Source organism: Sinocyclocheilus grahami, unplaced genomic scaffold (genome assembly GCF_001515645.1).
Source record: "Sinocyclocheilus grahami isolate Dianchi unplaced genomic scaffold, SAMN03320097.WGS_v1.1 scaffold208.1, whole genome shotgun sequence".
Lineage (NCBI taxonomy): Eukaryota > Metazoa > Chordata > Actinopteri > Cypriniformes > Cyprinidae > Sinocyclocheilus > Sinocyclocheilus grahami.
Genome location: NW_015505387.1, coordinates 1,583,075 through 1,608,311, shown reverse-complemented (window position 1 = coordinate 1,608,311; position 25,237 = coordinate 1,583,075). Strand labels below are relative to the sequence as shown.

At 38.8% G+C, this 25,237-nt stretch overlaps 1 protein-coding gene across 1 annotated transcript; it reads right to left on the bottom strand.

Moving 5' to 3' along the window:
- Nucleotides 1-285: 285 nt before the first annotated feature.
- LOC107595763 (PR domain zinc finger protein 16-like) lies at nt 286-20,398 on the bottom strand. The gene is made up of 11 exons (XM_016286263.1): nt 20,201-20,398; nt 19,382-19,529; nt 18,773-18,926; nt 16,377-17,865; nt 16,127-16,214; nt 14,424-14,593; nt 14,092-14,169; nt 11,243-11,412; nt 9,549-9,720; nt 3,884-4,105; nt 286-1,053 (listed from the first exon to the last, which is right to left on the bottom strand). The coding sequence occupies exons 1-11, from the start codon at nt 20,392-20,394 to the stop codon at nt 1,041-1,043; spliced, it is 2,898 nt and encodes a 965-aa protein (XP_016141749.1). The 5' UTR covers nt 20,395-20,398; the 3' UTR covers nt 286-1,040.
- Between the last annotated feature and the right edge of the window lie 4,839 nt (nt 20,399-25,237).

The following is a 25,237-nucleotide window of genomic DNA, read 5'->3' as shown; positions in this document are numbered from 1 at the left end:
AATTCACATAGAAAAAAAAAAATCATATTACTGAACGCAAGAAAAAGAGAAAAGTTTTCCAATTGCCCCACTGGAGAATAATTTAACTCTTAAAAACAAACTTTCAGCTGGGACTAAACGGCTAAGATACTTACCATAACAGCAATAATTACAATGACCTTGATGCTATACACATGAACAACCGTGCTGCGTGATTTATCGTATGAAGGTCCGGCTGAAGATCGCACAGCCCAACACAAATCTCAAAGGTGACTTCCAGCATTTACTTTTTGAGACATTGGCTTACAAACGGCATTGAGCCTTCAGGGGAAAGTTAGCATGCTAGTTATGGGCTAGACTTAAGTGCTTCTATTGCCATTGGAAATCAACGTTGATGTCTACAGTAATGGTCTACCGTAAGACTTCGGCTGTGAGTTAATAGAAAGGAAACCTTGGTACAGTGCTGTAGAAGATCAGCGTGCGAATGGAATGCTGAGTAGAAACGGTTCAAATCTCCAGTTGAAGAAACACTCAACTACCCTGTCCACTCAAGCCTTCCAGGGCTTCTCCGAGAACATGTTAAAACCCCTTGAGAGCAGTCTCTATGAAATGCATATCATTGAAAATGAGGTGGAGAGGTGATTTGAGAGTCATTCGAATGCCTCTTGAATCAGCTGATGAGGAGGGAACTTCACTATAGTGGCTAGCTGCAGACAGGAAAGATGCTGTATGGCTGGGATTCGGTGAGTTCATTCGTGTTTTTATACCTCTCCCGTCTGTGATTCACTCAACAGTTCGTTCTCCTCTTTGCGCGCATAGTGGTGGTTCGTCTACTGTTGCATTGCTGGCCTTCAAAAGCTCGTTTTGACGCATCTTCATGTTGGTCTCTTGCCCTCTCCTCCTTTCTCCCTCCATCTCTCCTTTATCTTGTTGGTGTTCTCAGATGTTGTTGAGGGGGTGAAAGGAGCTCGTCTCCGATGGCCCTCCTCCTATGTTGAGCCAGGCATCCAAGGAGTTCTGGGAGGATGAATGCAGATTGGTGTTCTCAGACAGAGAGAGCATCATTGCATAAGCCTGGATGGAGAAAAGGAGGACAGTTCAATCGCAAAGCCAAAACAACCGTCATCTGTTAATTAGGGTCTGTGCATTTCAGAAGCTAGCATGTTCTGTACTCATAAATAGACAATTTATCAGTCATTATTTACTCTTTTCAAATCCGCATGCATGTTATTTTGAGCTGCTTATTGAATGCTCAACAGAAAACAAAATAACAGCATTCGGAAACAATGCTAAATAAACTAGAAATTATTGAAATTATTTCTTATAAATTGGATATGAATTCATTCTTAAAATATAAGGAGGAATTCAAAAGCAGACTTTTTCCTGTCGATGCACAATATTAAAGGACAACCGTTAACTTGTATTTAAGATACACACATATAAGACATGTAACAATTCCACATGAAATGTTGAGACCAGAGGACAGTATAAAGTTATAAATGAAACAGAAAGATAATAGTGTTAGTTATGTTAATGCCATTCACTTAATATTTTTATCAATGTTGAACATTGAAAATATTATTTCTAAAACAAAATAAAAAATGACAATGATTAGGCAGTGCAAAATCTGCATGTAGTTTTATTATATTCTCCCCCCTGCATCGATTATTGCAGGAATTCCCAACCGTTTCAGTCAAAAATTGCACATTTTAAATCTACAATCTCAATTTGAAAGAAACCTTAACCTTTCCGTAAATATACTTAATTTGTGTTTGTGTGTTTATACTAATTATAATATATATAGAGAGAGTTTATACTAAATATTTAGTAGTCAGGTTGAGTATATTATTAGCATGTGTACATACTATAATGAATAACATATTTACTTGAAGTACCCCTCATATTTTAAAATAAATATTTTAATAATTAAGTATCACATTTGCATGTTCGAAGTACTCTGACGTTGGTTAACGGTCATATGACATGCAAGCAAACAAATACATTTAATTGAATTGAATTTTACGATAGCTTATAATTAGATAATTACGATAATTTATAATAAATAGCTTTTCATTAAACTCACAAACCTTGATGTAATGTAAAGTTTAATGCACGTCATGTTGTTAATAACAATGAATGGGATATATTGTCTTTCTCTTTGTATTTTTATATCAATACGGTACAAAATTATCCCATTTAAAGCAATGGGATAAACGAGTAATCTAAAAGAAATTAAAAAGTAGTCTTATTAAGTAGTCTGATAGTCTTATGTTACCTAAAATGTAGTGTAATTATTACGCCACTAACTACAATTTTTGTCATGTAATTTGGAATCAGTAACAGACTACAATTTGTAAGTAATCTACTCAGCTCTGTGTATATATATATAAACAAACAAACAAACAAACCTTAATCTATTATTATTCATTATAGTATAGTGTAATTATTACGCCACTAACTACAATTTTTGTCATGTAATTTGGAATCAGTAACAGACTACAATTTGTAAGTAATCTACTCAGCTCTGTGTATATATATAAACAAACAAACAAACAAACCTTAATCTATTATTATTCATTATAGTATAGTAGTGTTGAAGGCCCATTGTACTTCTGTTGCTTGGTAACGATGTTACATACGATTAATTTTCTACGTTCTCTACAACTTCGTATCTTAAATAAACACTCAACCAAAACGGAATACTTTTCGCTTTATAAAATGTAACTTTACAAGGTTATAAGTAAGCCAAAAGTTTGGAATAATTATTATAATTATAATTCTTTTTTTCATTAGTGCTGTCAAACGATTAATCGCAATTAATCGCATCCAAAATAAACATTTTTGTTTACATAATACATGAGTGTGTACTGTGTATATTTATTATGTATATATAAATACAAACACATGCATGCATATATTTAATAAAAATGTGCTATGTTTATATATTAAATATATTTATATATAATAAATATATACTGTATGTGTATGTATTTATATATACATAATGAATACACACAGCACACATACATATAGTATGTAAACAAAAACTTTTATTTTGGATGCAATTAATTGCGATGAATCGTTTGACAGCACTAATTTTAATATATTTTACAATCACATGATCCTTCAGAAATCATTGCAATATGCTGATTTGCTGCTCGAGAAATATTTATTATTATTATTATTATTATCAATGTTGAAAAAAAGCTGTGCTGCATATTTTTGTGGAAATCATGATACTTCTTGAGTATTCTGATGAACTGAAGTTTCACCGAAATGATTTGAGATAGAAATGGTTTGTATCATTGTAAATGCCTTTACTGTCAATTTTGATCAATTGAATGCACCCTTGTTTATCACAGGAATAAATGATCATTATATATTTAATTTTATATCAATTCTAAATAATATGAATACATTAATTTTAAAATACATGACGGTAGAAAAGTTCATTTAAATGGTAATAATTCATAACTGTTTTACTGTATTTTTGATTAAATAAACACAGCCTTGAGAGCATAAGAGGCTTCTTTCAGCAACATTATTATTTTTTTTATTATTTCACATTATTGACTAGTAGTGTACATACAGTTTATATACATATTATAAAAAAGCCAGATTGCAAATTTAATTAATGATAAATAATATAGCTTACACTACTCATACAACTTTCTTAAAGTCAACATGAGATCAGAATGAATGTGTATTGTTTTATTGCTTGATTTAATTGTTTCTTCTTCATCTTTATTTTATTTTACACGTTGAATTGAAAAACGTGACTTTCACAAATAATAGAAAGGTAGGATTAGAATTGTGTATCTTTTGCAAGTTTGAGTGTTCATTTAGGTGAGCGTTGGCCAGTTTAAGCTCTTCTCCAGTAAACAGACAGATGTGTTTGGCTGACCTGCGCGTGTGTTCGTAAGGCATAGGGAGAGGGGTCGGCTCCTCGTCCTCGTCGTAGGTGCCCTGCACCATAGTGGCGGGAGAGGCCGTCTCGTCCTGTGACTTTTCTGTCAACGAGCCTTCCTCGTCTTCATCATCTCCCTCCATCTCCTCATCTTCCTCCTCCAGTTTTGAGGTGGTGTGAGCGTGACTCTGAGGCTGTTCCTCCTCCGTCAACTCTGACCTGTAATGCAAACAGTCGTCATTTAGTTTTACATATGACCATTTCCATCATCATTTCGATGCTTTGAATTCAACAGGCTGATTTTACTACTGTACTTTTAACATCTCTATATGTAAACAACATCTGTTATTACTGGAGAAGCTCTTTGCAAAGAAAATGAGTAAAAATACCAATTTGAATGCTTGGATTTTGAATACTAAATATTTGCTGATATGTAAACAGGAAAGGTCACAGCAAAAATCGTTTTTCTTAATCAGCATTTTTGTCATGACTAAAACGAAATATGTTTTCAGATAATCCGAAATCTGATTCTCTTTTTGTAAATGTAAATGTATCTCATTTTAATGATCCGTAGAAGTCGCACTGAAAAACAGAACCAACATGCTTTTGAAAATGAATGAATGGAAACATTTTTTTGCAATGTGATTTCTGAATGACCCATTTTGCAGTTTAAATTCCATAAATTGTGCAGGTGGATTGTTCATATGACTACATCATACTGTTTTATATAAAAAGAAAAATACTTTTTTTCCCCCTTTAAAATACTCAGTTCTTATAATGGCCTTTTTTTTTGAGGGAAACAATATCCCTAGCAGAAGGAACACTCTTAAAACTAAAGGTGCTTAAAAGGTTCTTCACAGAGATGCCATAGAAGAACCATTCAGTCAAAGGTTCTTTAAAGAATCATCTCTTTCTTACCTTTTCATAATCTGAAGAACCTTCTGTGAACTTTTTGTGAAACAGAAAGGTTCTTCAGATGTTAAAGGTTCTTTATGGAACCATTTAGACAAAAAGGTTCTTCTATGGCATCACGAAGCACCTTTATTTTCAAGAGTGAAGTCTCCTGTCTTATGTCTTCTTGTCTGCATTTCAGTGATTATTTTTCATGTTCATAGCTATCATCTTGCTTTTTCCCATCTGAGTTTCAACCAACTTAGGAATTAAACTTAAAAAAAAACTTTCATTTGTCATACCCCTTTTTTATGTGGTTGCACATTTTAGAACTTCCTTAACCACATTTCTAATGGCCGCTGGCGATGAGTTTTTATGTTCTTGGGCAATGGAGACAACTATGACATCTAACTACACCTCCCAAAATACCGGATCAAATAATAAGCTATTTTCACCCGTAGAGTCCATTGTGGTAATTCTCTCATCATAATCTGACTGCCAAATATCAGTGCTGTGCTGCTCTCTGGGTTGCCATCCATCATTTCGGACTGGGCAGTAATTCCCCTGCCTGGCCGGAGCTCGAAAACGCCGATCCACGAATGACAAACACACCGATTTTGCAATTAATGACAGACGTTTCTTGCGAGCGTGGCAATGATGAATTGGCTAATTTCAGAGAGGCGAGACAGAGCGAGCTAGACAGGTCACGAGCAATCATCATGGTTTGTCTCATTGCCACCGAGTTCCAGAGAAAACGGATGTTCTGCAAAGCAGCTATCAGCACCACGCCGTTCCACTACCTCTCTTTTTCCAACCCTTTCAGCTTATGATGTCATTGCGCGCACTCCTCCAAAGTCGCTTTTACTGCAGCGCTCTGAAACTGACTTCTATTGAGCCAGACGAATGTCGAGTGGAAGGAGGAGGGGGTCGTAAGGTGGGTGGTTAAGCTATGTGAGGTGTAGACTTACCAAAAACGAAAAAAAAGGGAACAAGATGAACTGCTTGTTTCCCATTTTCCATCATGCTTAAATATCCCATAATCAAATTTGCCCTGGCCTGAGAGAAAGTCCATGCCACGTTGGAGACAGCAGCGGTCCTGCCACAGACCTGCGCTTTGTCTCTCAGTCTAAACATGTCAGAGTGCTGTTTGCGTTAGCTGCGAGGAAGGTGGGCTCCGTCAATGCAGCGCGCAGATAAATGTCTCAGTCTGAGGGTCCCCTGATAGAGCTAAACCTGCAGCCCCCTACTGACTGACAGTCAAACTCAGTCTCAAACACTATTAACCCAGCTGCAGGGAAATCATGCAAGTCCGGGAGAGCAGATCACGTCTTTTCCCACTTTTTCCATTCACGGAGGAAAAGAAAGGAAGAGTACCTGTATTTCTCTTTCATAGCTCTTTAGATTTAATAAAGTGCTTCATTTAAGTATTAACTTTGTCTCGGTTGTTTCTCCTAACATTCCATGGGAGTAAAAAGTGTTGACGTGCAGTGAAAGCATAAGGGGCCATTCTTTAAAAAAAGTGTTTCTAGAACACATTTTCTCATTTTCACATCAACTATGTCTTAAGTGTTTCTCTGAAAATGCCTTGTACAGGAGAAATACAAATAAGGTTAAATGAGACAACTGTTGCCATCAGTAGTGTTGGGGGAGTTACGTAATCAGATTACTTTTCCTGTAAAGTAATACATTACTTTTAAAGTTACTTTTTCGGAAGTATCGCAAGTTACTTGGTTTTCCAATTTATTCACTGACATCTCTCCTGTCAGAAATCTGGAGTGAGGTGCAGAGGTTCTTCCTTCAGCCTGAGGCTTATTCATTTCACTTTTCGTGTGAAAGGGCCTTTAAAGTTGCCAAAAATATAAGTTTTGGATTTTTGTTAAAAATAAATAAGCAAGCCCAGCTCAGGTCACAAAGAGTAATGCAAAAGTACCAATACACTGCTTTCTATAAAATGAAACTATAAGTTACTTTTATGGAGTAACGCAATTAGTTACTTTTTATGAAGTAACACAATATTGTAATGGATTACTTTTAAAAGCAACTTTCCGCCGAGTCCCCGCTTATACGGAGCGATGAAACGAATGTGGATACTAGTATAGCTCAGATAATTGACTTCTCAGTTATGTCTCATTAATGTTTAAGGCATTATTGGGATAGCTTCTAAAAACTCAAGAAGAAGCAAATGCGAGATTTGAATCTTTTTCACAGGAGAAAAACCTAAAAGGGAGGAGACTTTACAAAATTCACAATTTTTAGATTTTTAATCTCATTGCTTTATAGGAGAAACAAATGAGATATGACATGATGTATCATTTCCGACGGAGTAAAAAAGACCGAAGGAGAAATTAGTAGAAAAAACGTTCCACCATGAATGCAGACTGGCTGCACAAGAGTGACAGAAGGCGAGAGAGAAACGGGCAAACGTCATGAAATACGACGCATGAGCGCAGAGGGGAATGTTGCAGCTGCCTGTCCATTCGAAGCGGGTGTTTCTGTGAGGCTGATTTGCAGGGAGACAAAACAGAGCACTTATTTGAATTACAGATATTAAAATGCCAGGCCTGCTTGTACGAGTCAGGACAGGACTATTGATGCCAGATGGCAGTGTGAGGTTTCGGCCCACGCCAGAGCTTCCAAGCGACGAGGCAGAGGCATCGGGTCTCTGCTGGAGTGTGGAGGAACCGAAAAACTGAGGAGGACCAATTACGCATCTAAACAAGAATGCATGTGTTCGGCCATGTATCTGTTCATATGCATTTGTCTGTGTGAACCACCTAAACCAAACTCTGAAGCAACGTGAACCTGGCCACACACCGACAGTCGTGCTGACGGTTCATGACTTTGGCAGTAATGAGCTTTTGTTTGGTGTTTTCATAAGCCGATGGAATGTGCTCCCTGATGTGTATCTGGCTGTGCTTAATGCAGAACAGAACTCAACAAGGTGAAATGACTCATTGAGATGTCCCGACTGAAGGCAAAGCCTGTAATGGGTGCCGCCACACGCACGCGGCTGGCCCAGCGGTACCACAGTCCTCCACTAGATGACAGACTGTAACTTCAGGACTGAGCAGGTTTGTGCGGTTTGTTGCCATAGCTTCAAAATATATTCTGTGCATGTGTGTGTTTATGCGTGTGTGTGTGCGAGCTCGTACCTTTTCTCCGAGGAGCTACAGGCCTGGTTCAGCTCACTTTTGGAGATGAAGTTCCTAATCTCTGAGAAATACGAGTCCTCCTTCTCATCCAAAAGTGCATGATTGTCAGACTCAGAGTTCGGTGAGGAAATATTTGTTCCTAAATTCGAGAGGATCCCAGACTGCTGACTCACTACAACAAATAAGTAGAAAAATATATAGATTAATTTACTAAACTTATTTAAACAAGAAAGACTGAGGGAGATATCTAAACAAATACAACTGTAGTTTATAAGGTTGCATCTTTTGCATTTATTCACATATTTTATGGTCACATTTTATTTTAAAGTCCAATTCTCGCTATTAACGAGGACTTTTGCCTCAATAAAATCCTAATTTGCTGCTTATTAATAGTTAGTAAGGTAGTTGTTAAGTTTAGGAATTGGGTAGGATTAGGGATGTAGAATATAGTCATGCATAATATGTGCTTTATAAGTACTGATAAACAGACAATACAGTATTTTAATAATATGCATGCTAATAAGCAACTAAATAGTGAGAACTGGTCCCTACTAAAGTGTTAACTTTATTATATATTATTACACGGCTCTGTGGAATACTTGATTCTGATTGGTCAATCGCGCCATCCAGTGGTATGTTACTCCCAGATAACAACCGCCAAATGGAATAACACACTGCTCATCCGGGTACTACGAGTTATCTTGACCGGCACTACTTATATGCTTAACGAGTCACTCTGCTACCGTTGACTGTCTGGCGCCATCTTGTGGCTGAAAACACTTAACCACCGCATGTTACAATGGAAGACTTCAGCATTAATTTCAACATATATTGTAAAAACAACTGTTTACTGTAATTAGTGATACGACTGTACATTATGCCTTAAATGTTCGTATTGCTTGACTTCAAAAGGCTCAAAGCAGTTTGTTAGGAACTGTTTTTCTTCGCGGAAGCTTTGCGTAAGAGCTAATAAAATATTTCAACTCAAGTCAATATTTCGTGTCTAATTTACTTGAGACAAGTAGCTGTGTAATAAGCGGGATAACGAGAGCTGTTCGCGCATTAGCTACGCCCACTGCCAAGAAACCGGCATATCTTCTGCTTGTTCTTAAAAGCTGAATAATTCTAAATGAACTCTGTTATTTTGACAGGAAAATACAACAAAGAATATGGTTTACATGTAGTGCGTCGATTCAGCATGGTATGCAAGACTCTCGCTCTCTCTCTTTGCATGTGCGAGAAACACAGCGCTATCAGTAAAGCGACGGCGAGTCGTGCGCCTTCACACAAGTTTACGGTGCGTCAAATACAGGTGCGCTGCGTGCTACATGCTGCGCATCCACTGAGTACATGACATGATCCATTGAGTGCATCCAAATAGTACAGATCGCTTGACGACCCACTCACCCACGCACCCACACACACACACACACACACACACACGCACACACACACACACAAGGCTGGTTGGAGTCCAGCAGTATCACAGTCCTCCACTAGAGAGCAGACTGTAACTTCAAGAGCCAGCTTGTCTGACTGGACAGGTTATGAGTTTGTTGCCATAGCTTCAAAAAATATTCTGTGCATGTGTGTGTTTGTGCGTGTGTGCGAGCTCGTACCTTTTCTCCGAGGAGCTACAGGCCTGGTTCAGCTCACTTTTGGAGATGAAGTTCCTAATCTCTGAGAAATACGAGTCCTCCTTCTCATCCAAAAGTGCATGATTGTCAGACTCAGAGTTCGGTGAGGAAATATTTGTTCCTAAATTCGAGAGGATCCCAGACTGCTGACTCACTACAACAAATAAGTAGAAAAATATATAGATTAATTTACTAAACTTATTTAAACAAGAAAGACTGAGGGAGATATCTAAACAAATACAACTGTAGTTTATAAGGTTGCATCTTTTGCATTTATTCACATATTTTATGGTCACATTTTATTTTAAAGTCCAATTCTCGCTATTAACGAGGACTTTTGCCTCAATAAAATCCTAATTTGCTGCTTATTAATAGTTAGTAAGGTAGTTGTTAAGTTTAGGAATTGGGTAGGATTAGGGATGTAGAATATAGTCATGCATAATATGTGCTTTATAAGTACTGATAAACAGACAATACAGTATTTTAATAATATGCATGCTAATAAGCAACTAAATAGTGAGAACTGGTCCCTACTAAAGTGTTAACTTTATTATATATTATTACACGGCTCTGTGGAATACTTGATTCTGATTGGTCAATCGCGCCATCCAGTGGTATGTTACTCCCAGATAACAACCGCCAAATGGAATAACACACTGCTCATCCGGGTACTACGAGTTATCTTGACCGGCACTACTTATATGCTTAACGAGTCACTCTGCTACCGTTGACTGTCTGGCGCCATCTTGTGGCTGAAAACACTTAACCACCGCATGTTACAATGGAAGACTTCAGCATTAATTTCAACATATATTGTAAAAACAACTGTTTACTGTAATTAGTGATACGACTGTACATTATGCCTTAAATGTTCGTATTGCTTGACTTCAAAAGGCTCAAAGCAGTTTGTTAGGAACTGTTTTTCTTCGCGGAAGCTTTGCGTAAGAGCTAATAAAATATTTCAACTCAAGTCAATATTTCGTGTCTAATTTACTTGAGACAAGTAGCTGTGTAATAAGCGGGATAACGAGAGCTGTTCGCGCATTAGCTACGCCCACTGCCAAGAAACCGGCATATCTTCTGCTTGTTCTTAAAAGCTGAATAATTCTAAATGAACTCTGTTATTTTGACAGGAAAATACAACAAAGAATATGGTTTACATGTAGTGCGTCGATTCAGCATGGTATGCAAGACTCTCGCTCTCTCTCTTTGCATGTGCGAGAAACACAGCGCTATCAGTAAAGCGACGGCGAGTCGTGCGCCTTCACACAAGTTTACGGTGCGTCAAATACAGGTGCGCTGCGTGCTACATGCTGCGCATCCACTGAGTACATGACATGATCCATTGAGTGCATCCAAATAGTACAGATCGCTTGACGGGGAGCGAAACTCTCAAGCGCTCAGTCAGCGTGTTTATCGAGTAAAATCTGTGTTGAACGCCTCTCACACACATACTGCCGTGTAAAATCTAAGAATTTATTAGCCAATGGCTAATGTTAGACATTATTTAGTCGCCTAGAGTAAGATTTAGTCGCATATGCGAGTGATTTACTCGCAATGTAGAGGGTTGCTAAAATAAGTAAATAAATCAATAAAAGCATCTTAGATTTGAGTTCCAAATGAAAATATATTTAAATGATTAGAAATGATTTAGAGTAAAGTGAACCTGATTTTACCTGGAATATTCTCATGTTCATGTTTCTTTAAGTGGCGGTCCAGATTGGTCTGTTGACCGAAACAGCGATTGCAAAGGTGGCACTTGAACGGCTTTTCCTTGTTGTGAATGTTACGAACATGTCGCTGGAGGTTGGAGGAGATGCTGAATGAACGGTCACAGTATTTACATCTATACGGGAGAAAAGCACAAGTCAAATCAATCTTATATGAGGTTTCTATTGGGCTGAAACAATAATCAAAAGCTGTAGAATACATCAGCGTGCACACATACACCATTTTGGGGCTTGTATGCATGCATTAAACATTCAGAAAAATTGGGCATGATCCACATTTTAGTATAACTCTAATGAATCCTGTATTGTCCCCCCCCCCAAGAGGCTGACAAAGGTAGTGCAAATAGCTTTGAAGGTATGTTGACCAGCGTAAGATATCTAAAGTTAACTATATTCTTTTCACAGAAAGCATGAAAACAAACACCCCCTTGTGTGCTTTTATGGCTCATTGTTTTGCCATCATGATTTTCCTTCATGTAAGCCAAAGAAATGTTCTTTGTGGTCTTGTAAACAAGATAGATGATGAAATAAAGTACATTTTCCCTATTTTGATTTTCGTCATTTTAATATATATTTTTTCAGTATGAGATATGAGATGTCCTCAGTGTGTCTCAACAGTCAGTGTTCGGTTCTCTGTAGCTCACTTGTTCAGATCAGACAGAATAGGCAGGAGAACATCAGTTTAATGTGCTGATAAACAAACATCGCAGCGAGGCAGTGTCAGGAGTTCGCTGGACAGTGCCTCCTTTGTTGGGTGGCCGGCGTAGCTTAGACTCCCTCGGTCGCTGCAAAGTTGACTTTCAGGGCTAATTGCTTTAGGAAAATCGCTCGTCATCAAGTGCTCAGAATCAAGATGCAGGCCCCTTTTTATGTTCCAGTTTATTTTGCGAGCAAATGTGTATGTGTGTGTGCATGGCCCGATTTTCCAGACTTGGCACAACACGGTTCATAGAGAATGGTAAAACGCCAAGACAACGTTTCGTTTTTTTTAATTTTTAAAGTCAGTCTTTTCTACCCCCCAGTTTGTTTATTTTCATTACTTGGTCCAGAGGGACTTTAAATTACTTCATCATCTCTGTTCTTTTTTTCTCTATTACAACGACTGTACATGAAGCGTTACGATCCGAATGGGGTCTTTCAATGGTCAGACCTAGTGGGCCAATTTCGCTGCATAGAGTGGCTGATAGCATCTACAGCAGGCAAATAACCTACTACAATGAAGCCTGAAGCCGGCCCGCTCTGATATTGGCCTGACTCAGCCCTTTTTTGCTGAAAGTAAGATGGGGAGATGCTGATGATGTCTGCTATTTGTTAGGGTAAATTGTTTCTAAATGAGCTAATCAGGGGATTGTTGTGAAGGAGCCAGGCATGTAGCGCTCGTGTCCCACGGGAGGCTCTCTATCTCGTCGAGTGTGTTCACAGGGCTCTATGGTAGATTTGTAGAACTCAAAGAGGGGTTTGATTTCACCTGACCCTTTTTGTACGCTTAGAAAAACTCGTGTGAAACTGATATACATGTTACAGAACTACCAAATGTTTTTTTTTTTCAGTACGATAAAATAAACTACATTTGTACACTTTCTTAAGAAAAAGTGATGCTAGAGTGTTCATATTGCTGTGTTTTTAGGGTGTTTTTATGTGTTTTAAAAACATCGGGTATGGGTAGTTGCTATGTGGTTGCTTGCTTGCTTTCATCTTATCATCTGCTAAGCAAAAATCGTATATGTGTAATAACACACCTTAACAAGCGACAAAATGTGAGGTAAAATTCATGTCTGTTGCATGTCAAATTTTATTGCCTATGGTCAAGGGTTTGCTGAAATCCCTAACTCTGAAGCACCACTATTAAGAGATTTTCCCTCATAAATGACTGTTTTCACTTATATTTGTTCAGAAAGTGGACTGTTAAGAAGTCTTTGGCAGTAAAGGTCTTTCTTGTCTTACATCTTAGTCATGCCTGGGTCAAAATATCGCTTAAAACTTTTAAAGCAACCCATTTCCAAAGTCCCCTCATCACCCTCATATAGAGGACTTTCCACAGCTGGTTAGTAGCCAAATCAATGATAATTAAGCCGTTCTATAAACAGAGCATGAATGTCTCCAGGGTGCTATTACCAGCCAACATTGTCCAGAGCTTGCTCTACCTCCACAACATCTGCGGAGACAGAATCAATCTTCTTTCTTTTTTGATTACGCTGCCTCTAATTTCTCATGTCTTTCATTGTTTCTGTTATATTTCTCAGCTTGTATTGCAAAGCAATGCGCAAGAATACATCTCATGTGCTGATCACATAACTTAAAAACTGTCTGTGTGTGTTTTTGCATCTACTTGTATATCAGTCTGGGAACGTCAACCATGAGTAAAATCTATTTCTCATGTTTTCAAAAAAAGCAGGTAAGACTCAAGTGGGAATAAACCTTTGGATTACAAAGTGATGTGGAATGGTTGGATTTTCGGCTATATTGTTTGTGTTGGATGACTGTGTGGCCCTGCACCAAAAGCCATGTAAAATTACTTGAATGTATGCATATGTGGTAGAAAAAGTAAAAAAAAAAATTAGCTGACTACATTATAGACACATTTCCAATACAAGTGCAATTCTTATTCTAATAATAATTAGCACATTATTTGCTGTCTGCTTTGATGCATAGTTAAGTATCGTGTCATTAGCTTAGCAACATGCTAATGTCAAACCACTGGAATACATTGTGAGGTAAATCTCAAGGTACAAAGCTTGAGAATTTCAGTACTGCATTTGTGTGTGTGTGTGTGTGTAGGTCTAAGAGTGGCTTACCTGTAGGGTTGTTCTCCTGTGTGTGTTCGTAAGTGCCTTGTAAGATTAGCTGACCTGGGAAAGATTTTCCCACAGTACCTGCAAAGGGTGAAAACTAGACTTTGATACAGTCATCCAGCATTGTTACAACTCCCATATTCAGAGGGTTGTAACTCATTGTCTGGGCATATTCAATGTCAAAAGCAATGTATTGGTACATTTATTTCTAAATATTAATATATTAAAGCATACTTCTAAATATGATGATATGTTAGAAATGATTTAAATAAAGCTGCAGAGTTAAAGGAATCATGTAAGGATGTGTTTACTCTAGTTTCATGAGTGGCGCTCACCTGCAGGTGTATCGCTCCTTGCCTTTGCGTAAGATAGCATCGGAGAGAGAAGGAGGCGGGGAGCGGAAGTTAAAAAGGTGGTGTGAGGAGTGCTGGAGGGAATTGGGAGCATCCAGTTTCAGAGCGCTAAAGCTTTCCAATTTCTCAGTCATGTTTTCCATCGCAGACACCTGAGGAGAGAACACGGGGCGAGTTCAGAGAGGAATACTCTGTGTTTGATGCACAGCTCAGGGTCTCATTTAATCAGAAACTTCTCTTGAATTGATTTTGTGTGAGATTAGGACCCATCTGGGAGTAAGAAACTTAATTTTAATTTTTTTTTGTTTAGGGCAGATGCATGAAGAACAAAATAACAGCAGTGGTGAGGAGCTCTGACAGAGAGTTGGAGTTTGCATCATAACCAGACAGGATGGAAAGCTGGAGGAAGTTTTATATCAGAAGGTCGAGTCTTGATTGTACTGTTCAAGAGTGACCTCCCTAACCTATGGCACATTGGCAGCCACTCGAGCAGCCCCTTGGGAGCCCCCGGCTCCTACTTAGTTCCCAACAAATCTCTGAGAGAAGCGTCTGAATGAGCCATTCACCTCCATGAGCGGTAACCATACAATGCAGTTTAAGATACCCCTCGCTGATAGTACTTCCCCTGCTGCAGAACAAAGGGTTTGCTATGCGGCTCTATGGCCAAAAACAGCTTACATCCTTCCTACCTTTGGATATGGATAAACATAGAGACAGACAGTGTGTTTTAATTTATTCACACATGTCTCGATATCACCTTGATTCTCTTAGTGTTTTAGTCTAGAATATTAACAGGCAATGGTGCTATTGGTAATGCGTATACCTTTAAATAACCATGGTCGCATATTTGATTTTCATTTGCTTTAAGACAAATATATAGTCAACATAATATTCATATCTAAAAAAATGACTATGGAATAAAAAGTACTATGCAATAGGATAACATTTAAAATGGATTGATGAATGGATAGATAGATAGATAGATAGATAGATACTCGTAGAAGTCAAAATAGAGACATTTGATTAAATAGGGGGTTGCTTAAAAGAGAAAAGGAAAGAGCGAGATATTTGGGGGGAGGTAGGTCAGCATTGATGGAGGCCAGATTTACAGCTCAGATAAGACAGTTCCCAACAAGAGAGGCCATTCTATTAGACACAAACACAGGAAGTCCCTGATCGACATGCAGACATTATCTAGGCAGCCAGAGCAAGAAAGAAATGCTAGGAAGTTATTAGCGGTTGGACTCAATGGAGAACTTCCCAGAGACAATGGTCTACTCCGAAAGTATGTGGCATAATTTGTTTCAATTCAAAAGGCCATTATTAATAATATTTTCATTATTGTTGTCACCGTTCAAAGGTGAGAAAGGTTTAAAATACTAACGCAAACAATGGGGGTTGTTTTTCTAAGCAAAAGATAAAGAATTTTGAATGCACAGCATGACAGAAAACAGGCCATACCTCTTTCGAGATTATCTTCATGATGAAAATAATCTAATGAAAATAAATACCATCAGAAGTCAACCCTTTTTAAAACATCAAGGCTCCCCTTGAACCAAAACAGACCTGAGGTGGAGGACACTGGGAATGTGCTTTCAGTGTCTTGCCATGCTCTGCTGTGCTTGAATGGAATGACAAGCACAACCTTTACCAATGTAAGTAAAGCAAATGCATGTAAAGAATACCTGTGGATGGAAGAGTAGTGGCGCCGGCCTCAGGTACTTCTCCTTTAGAGCTCCTACTGGGTCTATTAGCTTCCTCTTCTCCACCCTGCTGGACAACAGTACCAAGGGTTACGTACGAACGAAGGTTGATTGTAAACCTACTGAGTACCAATACTTTTCCGATAACTTGTCTAATTTCAACATATCACCAGCTACTGCTTTGAATTGTCCTTGTGTTGGGTTTTACAATAGAACCTACTTATTGAAATACCTGTAGATGGGGTCCATGAAGAATGGCGAGGGCTTGGCGTAGTGGAGCGACGGCTGCTGCTGGGGAAGGGATGCTTGCGGCTGAGGCATCTGGGGCTGGTGCAAGTTCTGGGACTGAGTTAGTGCTGGGTGTTCATCTTTAGCTGCTTTGCAGTTTGCGCCATAGGCGTGATTCCTGCGCTGTTCATGTGCGCCACCGTTCTGGTTAGCTCGGCTTCGACTGCCTATGCTGAGGTCCAGAGGTTGTTCCTCGCCAGGGGCCAAAGGGGGATTGGATGGCAAGGCTGGTTTGCTGGTGGGTGGAGGAAGAGGTTTGACCTCCTTGGGTTTGGTGGTTAGGTCAAAGGGTGAATCCACACCAGTGGCTGTAGGTATTTTCTGTATGTGCTCACGAGGGGATTTAGGCTCAGGTTTGAAGAACATGCCAGGATTGAGTGCTCTGTCTGTGAACGTGTACAAGGAATGTGGGAAGTTGGGCAGAAACTGGAAAGGGAACATGGAATGGTAGTTTAAGGAGCCCATCTTCTTCTCCTGCAAGCCCATTAAGCCTGGGCCAAAATACTTTTCTGCAATGGAGGCAATGGCTTTAATGGAGTCAGTGGTGGCCCCGGAGGGTGGAAGTGCTTGCTCCTCTGGCGGTGGGAAAAATGAATGCTGGGAGGAGAGGAAAGGACGCTCGCAAGGGAGGTTCCCTGTACTGGAGACAGATACCGAACTGCTACTCACTTCGTCCTGCTTGCTCTCCTGCACTGGTTTCCTCCTGCTCTTCTCCCGTTCGCTTTCTGCCTCACTTTCTAGATCTGAGCCAGACACCGTGCCAGTGGTGGTGTCTAGATCTGTGCCGCTAGATGTGTTAACATCTTCCAAGTCACTACCATCAGACATTTCATTCATCTTCACTTTATTCTTGTTGTCGTGGAACGACAAGTCCAGTTTGGACTCTCGATTCTCCTCTGACTGGCTGCTGAGACCACTCCCTACATTGCCATTGCTGTTGTTCATGGACGCAGAAAGAGTAGGAGCATCAAGAGGAGTCAGCTTCCCATCCTGACTGTTACTAATTGGGCTCTTGAGCAGTGAACTAGGAGGTAACAATGGCGGTCTAGGATATAGCGATGGGGGAAAAATTCCTGGGAAGCCATGGGAAAGGGCTGGGAATACAGGGGGTGCTGGGGAAAAGGGCAAACCTGCATGATGCGGCCTGGATGGGAAGTAATCCCCAAAGCCAAGTCCACTATGGTTCAAGCCAAGATGAGACTTGGACTTGCCTAAAATGTGACTGGATGTCATTGGTATGCCCGTTGTGAATATGCCTCCGGGATTATAATGGTTCTTGCCCTCGCAAAAGCGCCGATGCTTGTTGAGGGAGGAGGTAGTGCTGAACATTTGCCCACAGTCTTTACACTTGATCTGGGTGCGGCAGTCTGCATGCATCCGTTTGTGACGGCACAGGTTAGAGAACTGGGTATACGATTTGTGACACACCTCACCTGGGAGAACACACATGACTGGTTAATTCTATTAACATACTGTTTTCATTTGGTGTTTATTCATTCAATAGCAGTGATAATCCGGCAGCCGATTAGATCAACCAATAAACTGTGCATGCTGTTTATTATTTTCGGCAAACATGGCACTGTCTACATCAGGGGTAGCCAACCCTGCTCCAAGAGGGCTACCTTCCTGCAGAGTTGAACTCCAGCCCTAATCAAACACATGTGAAGCAACTAATCAAGGTGTTTGAATTACTCGAAAATTGCAGGCAGGTGTGTTGGAGAAGGGCTGAAACTGAAGTCTGCAGGAAGGTGGACCTCCAGGAGCATGGCTGGACTCTGCTCTGTTTTGAAGGTGAGATAAAAACGCTACACACGGCAATGTTATATGGTAAAATATGATCAATTAGCATATGAATAACTCGTTGATGAGATGCTTCATTAATAGTAGAGCTATTTCAGCTAATTTTGTATACATACAAACACATGTACACTGGTACAGCATACATGTATTTGGACATTGGACGGTAACACACAGAACATTGTGAAGGCAAGCAAAAAGAAGATGGTGTTCTCTCAGTGTTGGTAAAAGGGCAGCTAAAACATTTACCTCTAAACATTAAATCTGCCTTGGCCATATACAAGCCTAATGGGCCCTCAAAAGAAAATGCACAGTTACAAAAAACAGAAGAAGGGTAAAATGGAGTAATTAAGAGAGCGAAAAAGAAAGCACTAAAGAAAAGTGCAACAAATGTAGAACAAATCAAAGAATGGCTCTAGAATTTCATTTAGTTGCTCTGACCTATAAAACAACAGCTGTCACAATCTTGGGGTGGAGCTAGCCGGGAGGTCTTTGGACACTGGTAATTGTATCTGAGGCTTAGACAAGACTGCTCAGACTTACAGATGAAAGGCTTGACACTGCTGTGTATGTGCTTGTGCTGCTTGAGGCCCGAGGAGGTGGCAAAGGTCTTGCCACACTCAGGGCAGGTGTGGGCTCGGGCACCGACGTGCTGAGAGCGGATGTGGCGCTGGAGGTTGCTGGGGTCTGTGAACACCTGAAGAACCCACAGAAATATGCCAACTTAGTGTAAAGTGCTATGTAAACATAGCATGGTGTAAGAGCAATTACTTGGAGATTAAAATTAATTGTAGTGTTATATTTTGAAATTTGCAGTACACGGATAGTTGACATGAAACATTTTTGGAAAGTTGACACGGCCTGTGGAGTGACATCCATCAATCAGTATTTTAAACAAAATGTGGCTAATTCTTCTGATAATTCTTCTGAGCTCAATTTAATCAAGAGACTACATGAATGTTTGTACTTCTTAAAAATGCATTTGTCACACTGCAGGACATTTTAAAACAAACTGTTGAATGTAAAAGGTTTTCATTTCATTTTCATCAACTAAATATTAGTCCAGGGGCACTTTATGTTTCAACTTTCCACATGTAATCTAATTAATGCTTTTAAACATATACGTGGTTGCAGTAAGTCACCATAACCTACCTTATCACAGTTTTCACACTCGAAGCGCTTGCCACTGTCATGTGACATCTGATGGCGAATGAGGTTGAATTTCCAGTTGAAAGCTTTGGGGCACTGTTCACACTTATACTCTCTCTCATCTGTGTGTACGATCATGTGCTGCCCGAGACTAAGAATACATAAGAACACCATAAATATTTTCTGTGTGACCACCATGTAGGCCAGTGTTTCTAAACTGGTTTGTTGTGGCAAGGCTGTATACAGTATCACAGGGGAGGAAAAAAAACAATGCTAAATGCAAATAATATAACGAATCCTACAGCCATATACTGTTAGAATACCAAAATAAAAAGATTTATGTTTTAAACAGGTGGATTATTATTATTATTTTTTAAAGGCTGCACATTCAAACTTGGCCACTTGGTAGCCAAATTAGGCAGATGCCAAATATGGTTTGCGGCAAGCTTTTCCTTTGCATTCTGTGTCATGTTAATCATTTTTCATAATGTTTACCTATGTGGCTCATTGTAATTTCAGCAAATTTCAATGTTTTATTTTAAAGGCATTTTTGTAAGATAAACATATTTATCATGCACATGTTTATTGTACACATACGCATGTGCAATAAACAATTTTGGTTCTGTGTTGGGTCACTGGTACAATGCAAAAGCAAAACCAGATAAGAACCAAGACAAATAAATATGAAAAAGCATAGAACAAACTGATCATTGATTTTTGTTTCTTTTTCATTTACCTTTTTTTTTGACATTTTAACAGCTAGGGGTTCTCTAAAGCTCGGCGGGTAATTAGAAGTTGTGCAGTGTGGTGGAGTGTGCTGACCTGTACTCGCTAGGGAAGATCTTTTCACAGTCTTTGCACTCGTGCACCGGCTCATCGCTGTCTTCGTGCTCCTGTTTGAAGTCTTCGCTTAGTGAGTCAAACATTGAGTTGCTGCAACTGCAGGAGTATTTCTGATGCCGCCGTAACTCCAGCTTTGATGTGAAGAGCTCATCACAGTGTTCACAGCGGTACATCTGCTCATCTGTGGGGATGGAATCACACAGTTGCTCAACGATAATAATTACATGGTCATTTTCAATTATAAAAAAGCTCGGTCTCCAGAATAAGACCTCAAATTGTGTTTGGACACTTATTTAAAAATGTCTGAATGGCATTACATTAGATGACAAGATACCAAGTGGCATTTAGGTTACTTTAAAAAGAAAACACACTTTTCCATCATGACATTTCATAAAAAGAGGTTTTAAATGATAAAACAATAGACACATAGCAAATGTAAAAGCAATACTATTAATTTGTTATTTTTGTTTCAATACGGATAAAAAAAAAAACACACTCAGCAAACAATCACAAAGCAGACGATAAACAGATAATCATTATTAAACACAAAGCACATCTGAAATCCCGCCTGCTTCATTCGATTATTTGCCAACAACAAATACATCAAAACTCACACACACAAACAAAATAAACGAGTGCATCACATGCAATAAAAACACGTGGAATTAAAGACAACAATAATAAAGTAATATAAATAGAATGTGTATTTTTTTAGATGTATTAAAAACAATGCAATCGTAATCCGATGTGTTTGATGTCTTGATGTGTTTTTGCTTTTAAATTGAATAAATCAAATATAACACACGCACGCAAACAAAGTGCTAGTCGTTTTAAAAATACAAAATCATAGCTACTATAGTACTGTGTTGCTGAGACATGCGACAATGCATTTTTTTTCAATCTCGGTGTAGCATAAATTATTTTACCAGTGCAAACGTTTATCATTTTATCCGTTGCACATGCATTCTAAATGCAGTTTGTTTATATTATTCTCGCGGTGTAGCCTATTTATTTCTTAGCCTGATGATTTGCTGCAAAGTGTCCTCAAATAAACACAATCAAAAATCATTCCAGAGCGCATCGTGATGGTAAACCGCATCTGTTGCGTTCTTACATAGCCTAAATACACTCCAAAAAAGCCTGCATTTATTTTGTAAATTAAACTATATATATATAGACTTTAACCTAACCAAACTGACTTATAAATAATAATCCTAATAAAACAAAACGGAACAGTCGGCTTTAAAAGCGCTTCTAAGACGCGCACTGAACGCGCAGTAACGCATGCTCCCTCATGAGGGCGCTCAGGGCTAGGCGACAGCATCTGATCTGGGGCCCCTCTCCGAAATCAAGACATCCAGCTAAAAAGCTGCACAAACTTCCTCTCAGAGCTCTAATTTTGTGACAACTCGAATGTGTGTTACAAAAGTAGGCCAAGGCATCAAGATGGGGGGCGGCCGATGTGTAACACAGCTATCATTATTGTTAACATTAATATTGCATTTGCAGTTAAACGAAGGCAAGAGCGTTTCTGACCTTTTTCTTTCCCGAGAGTTGATAAAGTTGGGCTAGCTGTTGAGCGGTGGATCTCAAAGCCTCCAGTTGTAATAGCAGCTCTGGTCCCGTAGAGTTCAGCACGCAACCCATAGTAGCATGACAGTGCGCCACAGCCGCGCAAGACAGAGTCCGAACACGCGCGTCTTTGATGAGGTGAGTCGCGCTCATTAGTGATTCTCTCTGTCGGCCACTCCTCCTCTCTTATCTCCAACCAAAAGGACTGAACCCCTCCCCATGTCCTCTCCTCCTCTGACCACCGCATGAATCTATTATTGATGGAAAATGTATCTTTGCCAGCTAATGAAAATCTACAAAATACATTTTCCACGGGGCTTTAAATAGGCTAACATACACCTGTTTTTACTCGCTGTCTCTTACATTTAGCAGATGTTTTAAACCAATTGCGTTTGCGCTTTGAGGGACTAAAGTCGATATTTTGCGGAGACAGTCGTTATGCCGCCTGAGACACTTAGTTAGCTGTCATATTCAGCCTATATTTAATTAGCCAAGATGTAACCTTTTCATAAATGAGCGTTTATTAAAAACCTAAATTGTGAGGAATTCATGTTACGTCAATTAAAAATGATATTGCAATTATCCAATTAATAATCCGATTATTCTATTATAGTAATATCGATGTTCTACATATGACAACAGCAAACACTGTATATTATTATATACATATAGGCTATTATACTATTTTGATAGGCCTAATTACAATTAATATAGCTATTATTTATAATCGAATTATTATTTATTTTATTAAGATCTAATTGCTTCCTGTCTTATAAATGTATTGACAAAATAGAATTGTCACAATATCAATTGAGAGTTTGTTGCTTATTGCTAAATATACATTTAGGAAATTAAACGAGTGATTACATTTCATCTGTAAATTATGATTTGTGCAACGGATATGATAATGTTACAACGGTTTGTTATTGTCAGTTGTTTTTAGGTCAACTCAAATATTATATTCTAAAAGAATTAGAATTAGAATAGAATCAACAAATAAGCATATAAGTACAAATTACATATACAACCGTATCTACAGCACACATGACTTTTTAAATAAATTAACACACATGACACTTACAATGCAGGGGCCAAACTCTCGATATTTAATCACTAAGGAATCAATAACTTGCATGATCTATTTCTGAAAGATAGAATTTGGATGTCAAATTGTGCTGTGGTCTTTGGCTAGTTCTCATTCATTTTGTCATTTTGCTCTGGGTGCGTGGAAATGCCTTCCTTTCACCCCTAAAGCAATCTATTATGATGGGGCTAAGCTGTCTCTACAGTAAATCTTTTCAGGATCTGACAGCACTGAGAGAGCCATCTTGACCCCCTCACAATGCTTTCAAGTGCTGGGGGCCGATGCCTCATCCATCACTTAGATGACAATAATCCCCTGTCTGTCACACGCACGGACACACACGCATTCATATACGTGCAAGCAGACACAGACTGATGGGAATATATAAGAAAAACACTTTTATTTGGGTGTGCCTGTTTGTCTGCCATTCAAAATGTACATCTGATTCACTAAGACAAGATCAGAACAAAGTTCATCATAACAACTCTTTGATCAAATGCCAAAACCATATAAAAACTAAACTGCATGAGTAGACGTCAGGGATTTTTACAAGTTCCTCTCTAGCAAACAGGTATGTAACTTATATAGTGTTTTATCAGTCAGTAGCTAATAAGTAATTGAACGCATGAGTTTCAGTGTGTTTGTTATGAAGGTGTAACATACAGTAAGTTTCAGGTATTTCTTTCTAAATACAAAATTATTTACCAGGATAATTATTAATAACAATCTCATAATTGATAACAATTTTAATTCCGACTGAAATAAATTAATTCATAATCATGGGCAAATGGGTTTATATATATATGTGCGAAAGCCAGAATTCATCCACCCGCTCTATGCCTATTGTCTCAGAGTGTATAGGCTGCTCTTAGTTTGGCCCAAAACCCAGATTACACTTTTTCCGCGCAAAGCAGATAACATCAGTTCAGCAAATTACGTGGTCCGCAGCATTTCAAAAATATACTTTTACACAAGAGCACATAAGCTCACACGGTTTATAAGTTAATTTTGCACCCATTGGAATAACACAACAAAAAATAATTTTATTTTATTAGGTATTTTCGCCTAAATTTTTCATACTCAAATTCATATGTTTGCCCTACACTCATACAATGGAGGAAATGAAAAAAAATGGTTTCATTGTAAAGAAAACCCTTTGAACTACAAAATATGAGTGTAATTCTTTATAAATAACATTATATACTTTTCAAATATTACTATAAACACAAAAAAACATAGGCGATTTTTGAGTTTTAAAGCAAAGCGTGGGAACTAACACCCTCGCCCTGCTTTCTTGCTATTTAGAAGCATTCACATCTCGACCGACAGCCATAACATAAAAAACACATTAAAACGTAAGACCTAAAACAGTGAAATGCAGCACTACACAGTTGAGTCGTGTTTTGAGGGGCCCGAACGCCAAAGACAAATACGCAAACAAGTAAATAAATGATCCCGGTTGATTTTAAAAGGTTACAGGCACATCAGAATTTGCTGGGCGTGTGCATATTTCCATACGGCTCATGCATTGTGCATGCGCAAATAGAACAGCAAAGTACAAAGTTCAATGAATTATGCATTTTTGCATTGTGCCGCCGTTCTGAATAAATAATAGGCTGTTGTCCGTAAGACCGGCTAAAACGTGTACAAAAGATAAGAAAGGAATAAAAAGAAAACAACAGAAGAAGGGAGAAAGTAAATAGAAAGCATGTATTTAGTGAGGCGATTTTAGCTGGAGATATTATTCTCCTGTGGGCCCAGCGGTGGCCGCTCATTGAACTGAAACGACTTTAATGATTGGGTTATGTAGTTGAAGTCAATTGGTGGTTGTCAGTCTCAGAGGTTGTCCCTCCTCTCCTCCTGTCGGCTTGCGTTTTATGTGTCAGTCTCTAAAACTGCGGTGGCCACACTAGTTGCCCCCGTTAGCCTCGAGACAAAAGCTAAGACTTTGGCTTGTTCCACGAGTCAATCAGCTTGTTTTAAGTGAGACAAACAGCCTAAAAGTGGCAGAATAATAACAAGGAAAGTGATCCACTTATGCATATAATCTAAAACACAGCCCCCCCAAAATGGCACACTTAAAGGAACAATTCACCCGAAAAAGAAAATTCTGTCATTATTTACTCCGACCCTTATGACTTACTTTCTTCAGTGGAACACAAAAGAATTGAGGCAGAATGTCCTGACTTTGAAATCTCACCCATGTTCTCATTCAAATATAGAGCATCAATATAGAGTTGCGCTAAGACTGGTGTAAACAGCATCATTAGAAAATTGCAAATGTTTCCATTTAAGTTAAGGTTGCACACACACACGCACACACACACACACACACACACACACACACACACACACACACA

Coding starts and splice junctions, on each gene's coding strand:
- LOC107595763 (XM_016286263.1), bottom strand. CDS start 20,394: ATGTACCGCTGTGAACACTGTGATGAGCTCTTCACATCAAAGCTGGAG. Junction 16,215..16,376: donor TTCATGGACCCCATCTACAG/GTATTTCAATAA, acceptor ACTGTTGTCCAG/CAGGGTGGAGAAGAGGAAGC. Junction 11,413..14,091: donor ACAGGAGAACAACCCTACAG/GTAAGCCACTCT, acceptor TCTCCCGTATAG/ATGTAAATACTGTGACCGTT.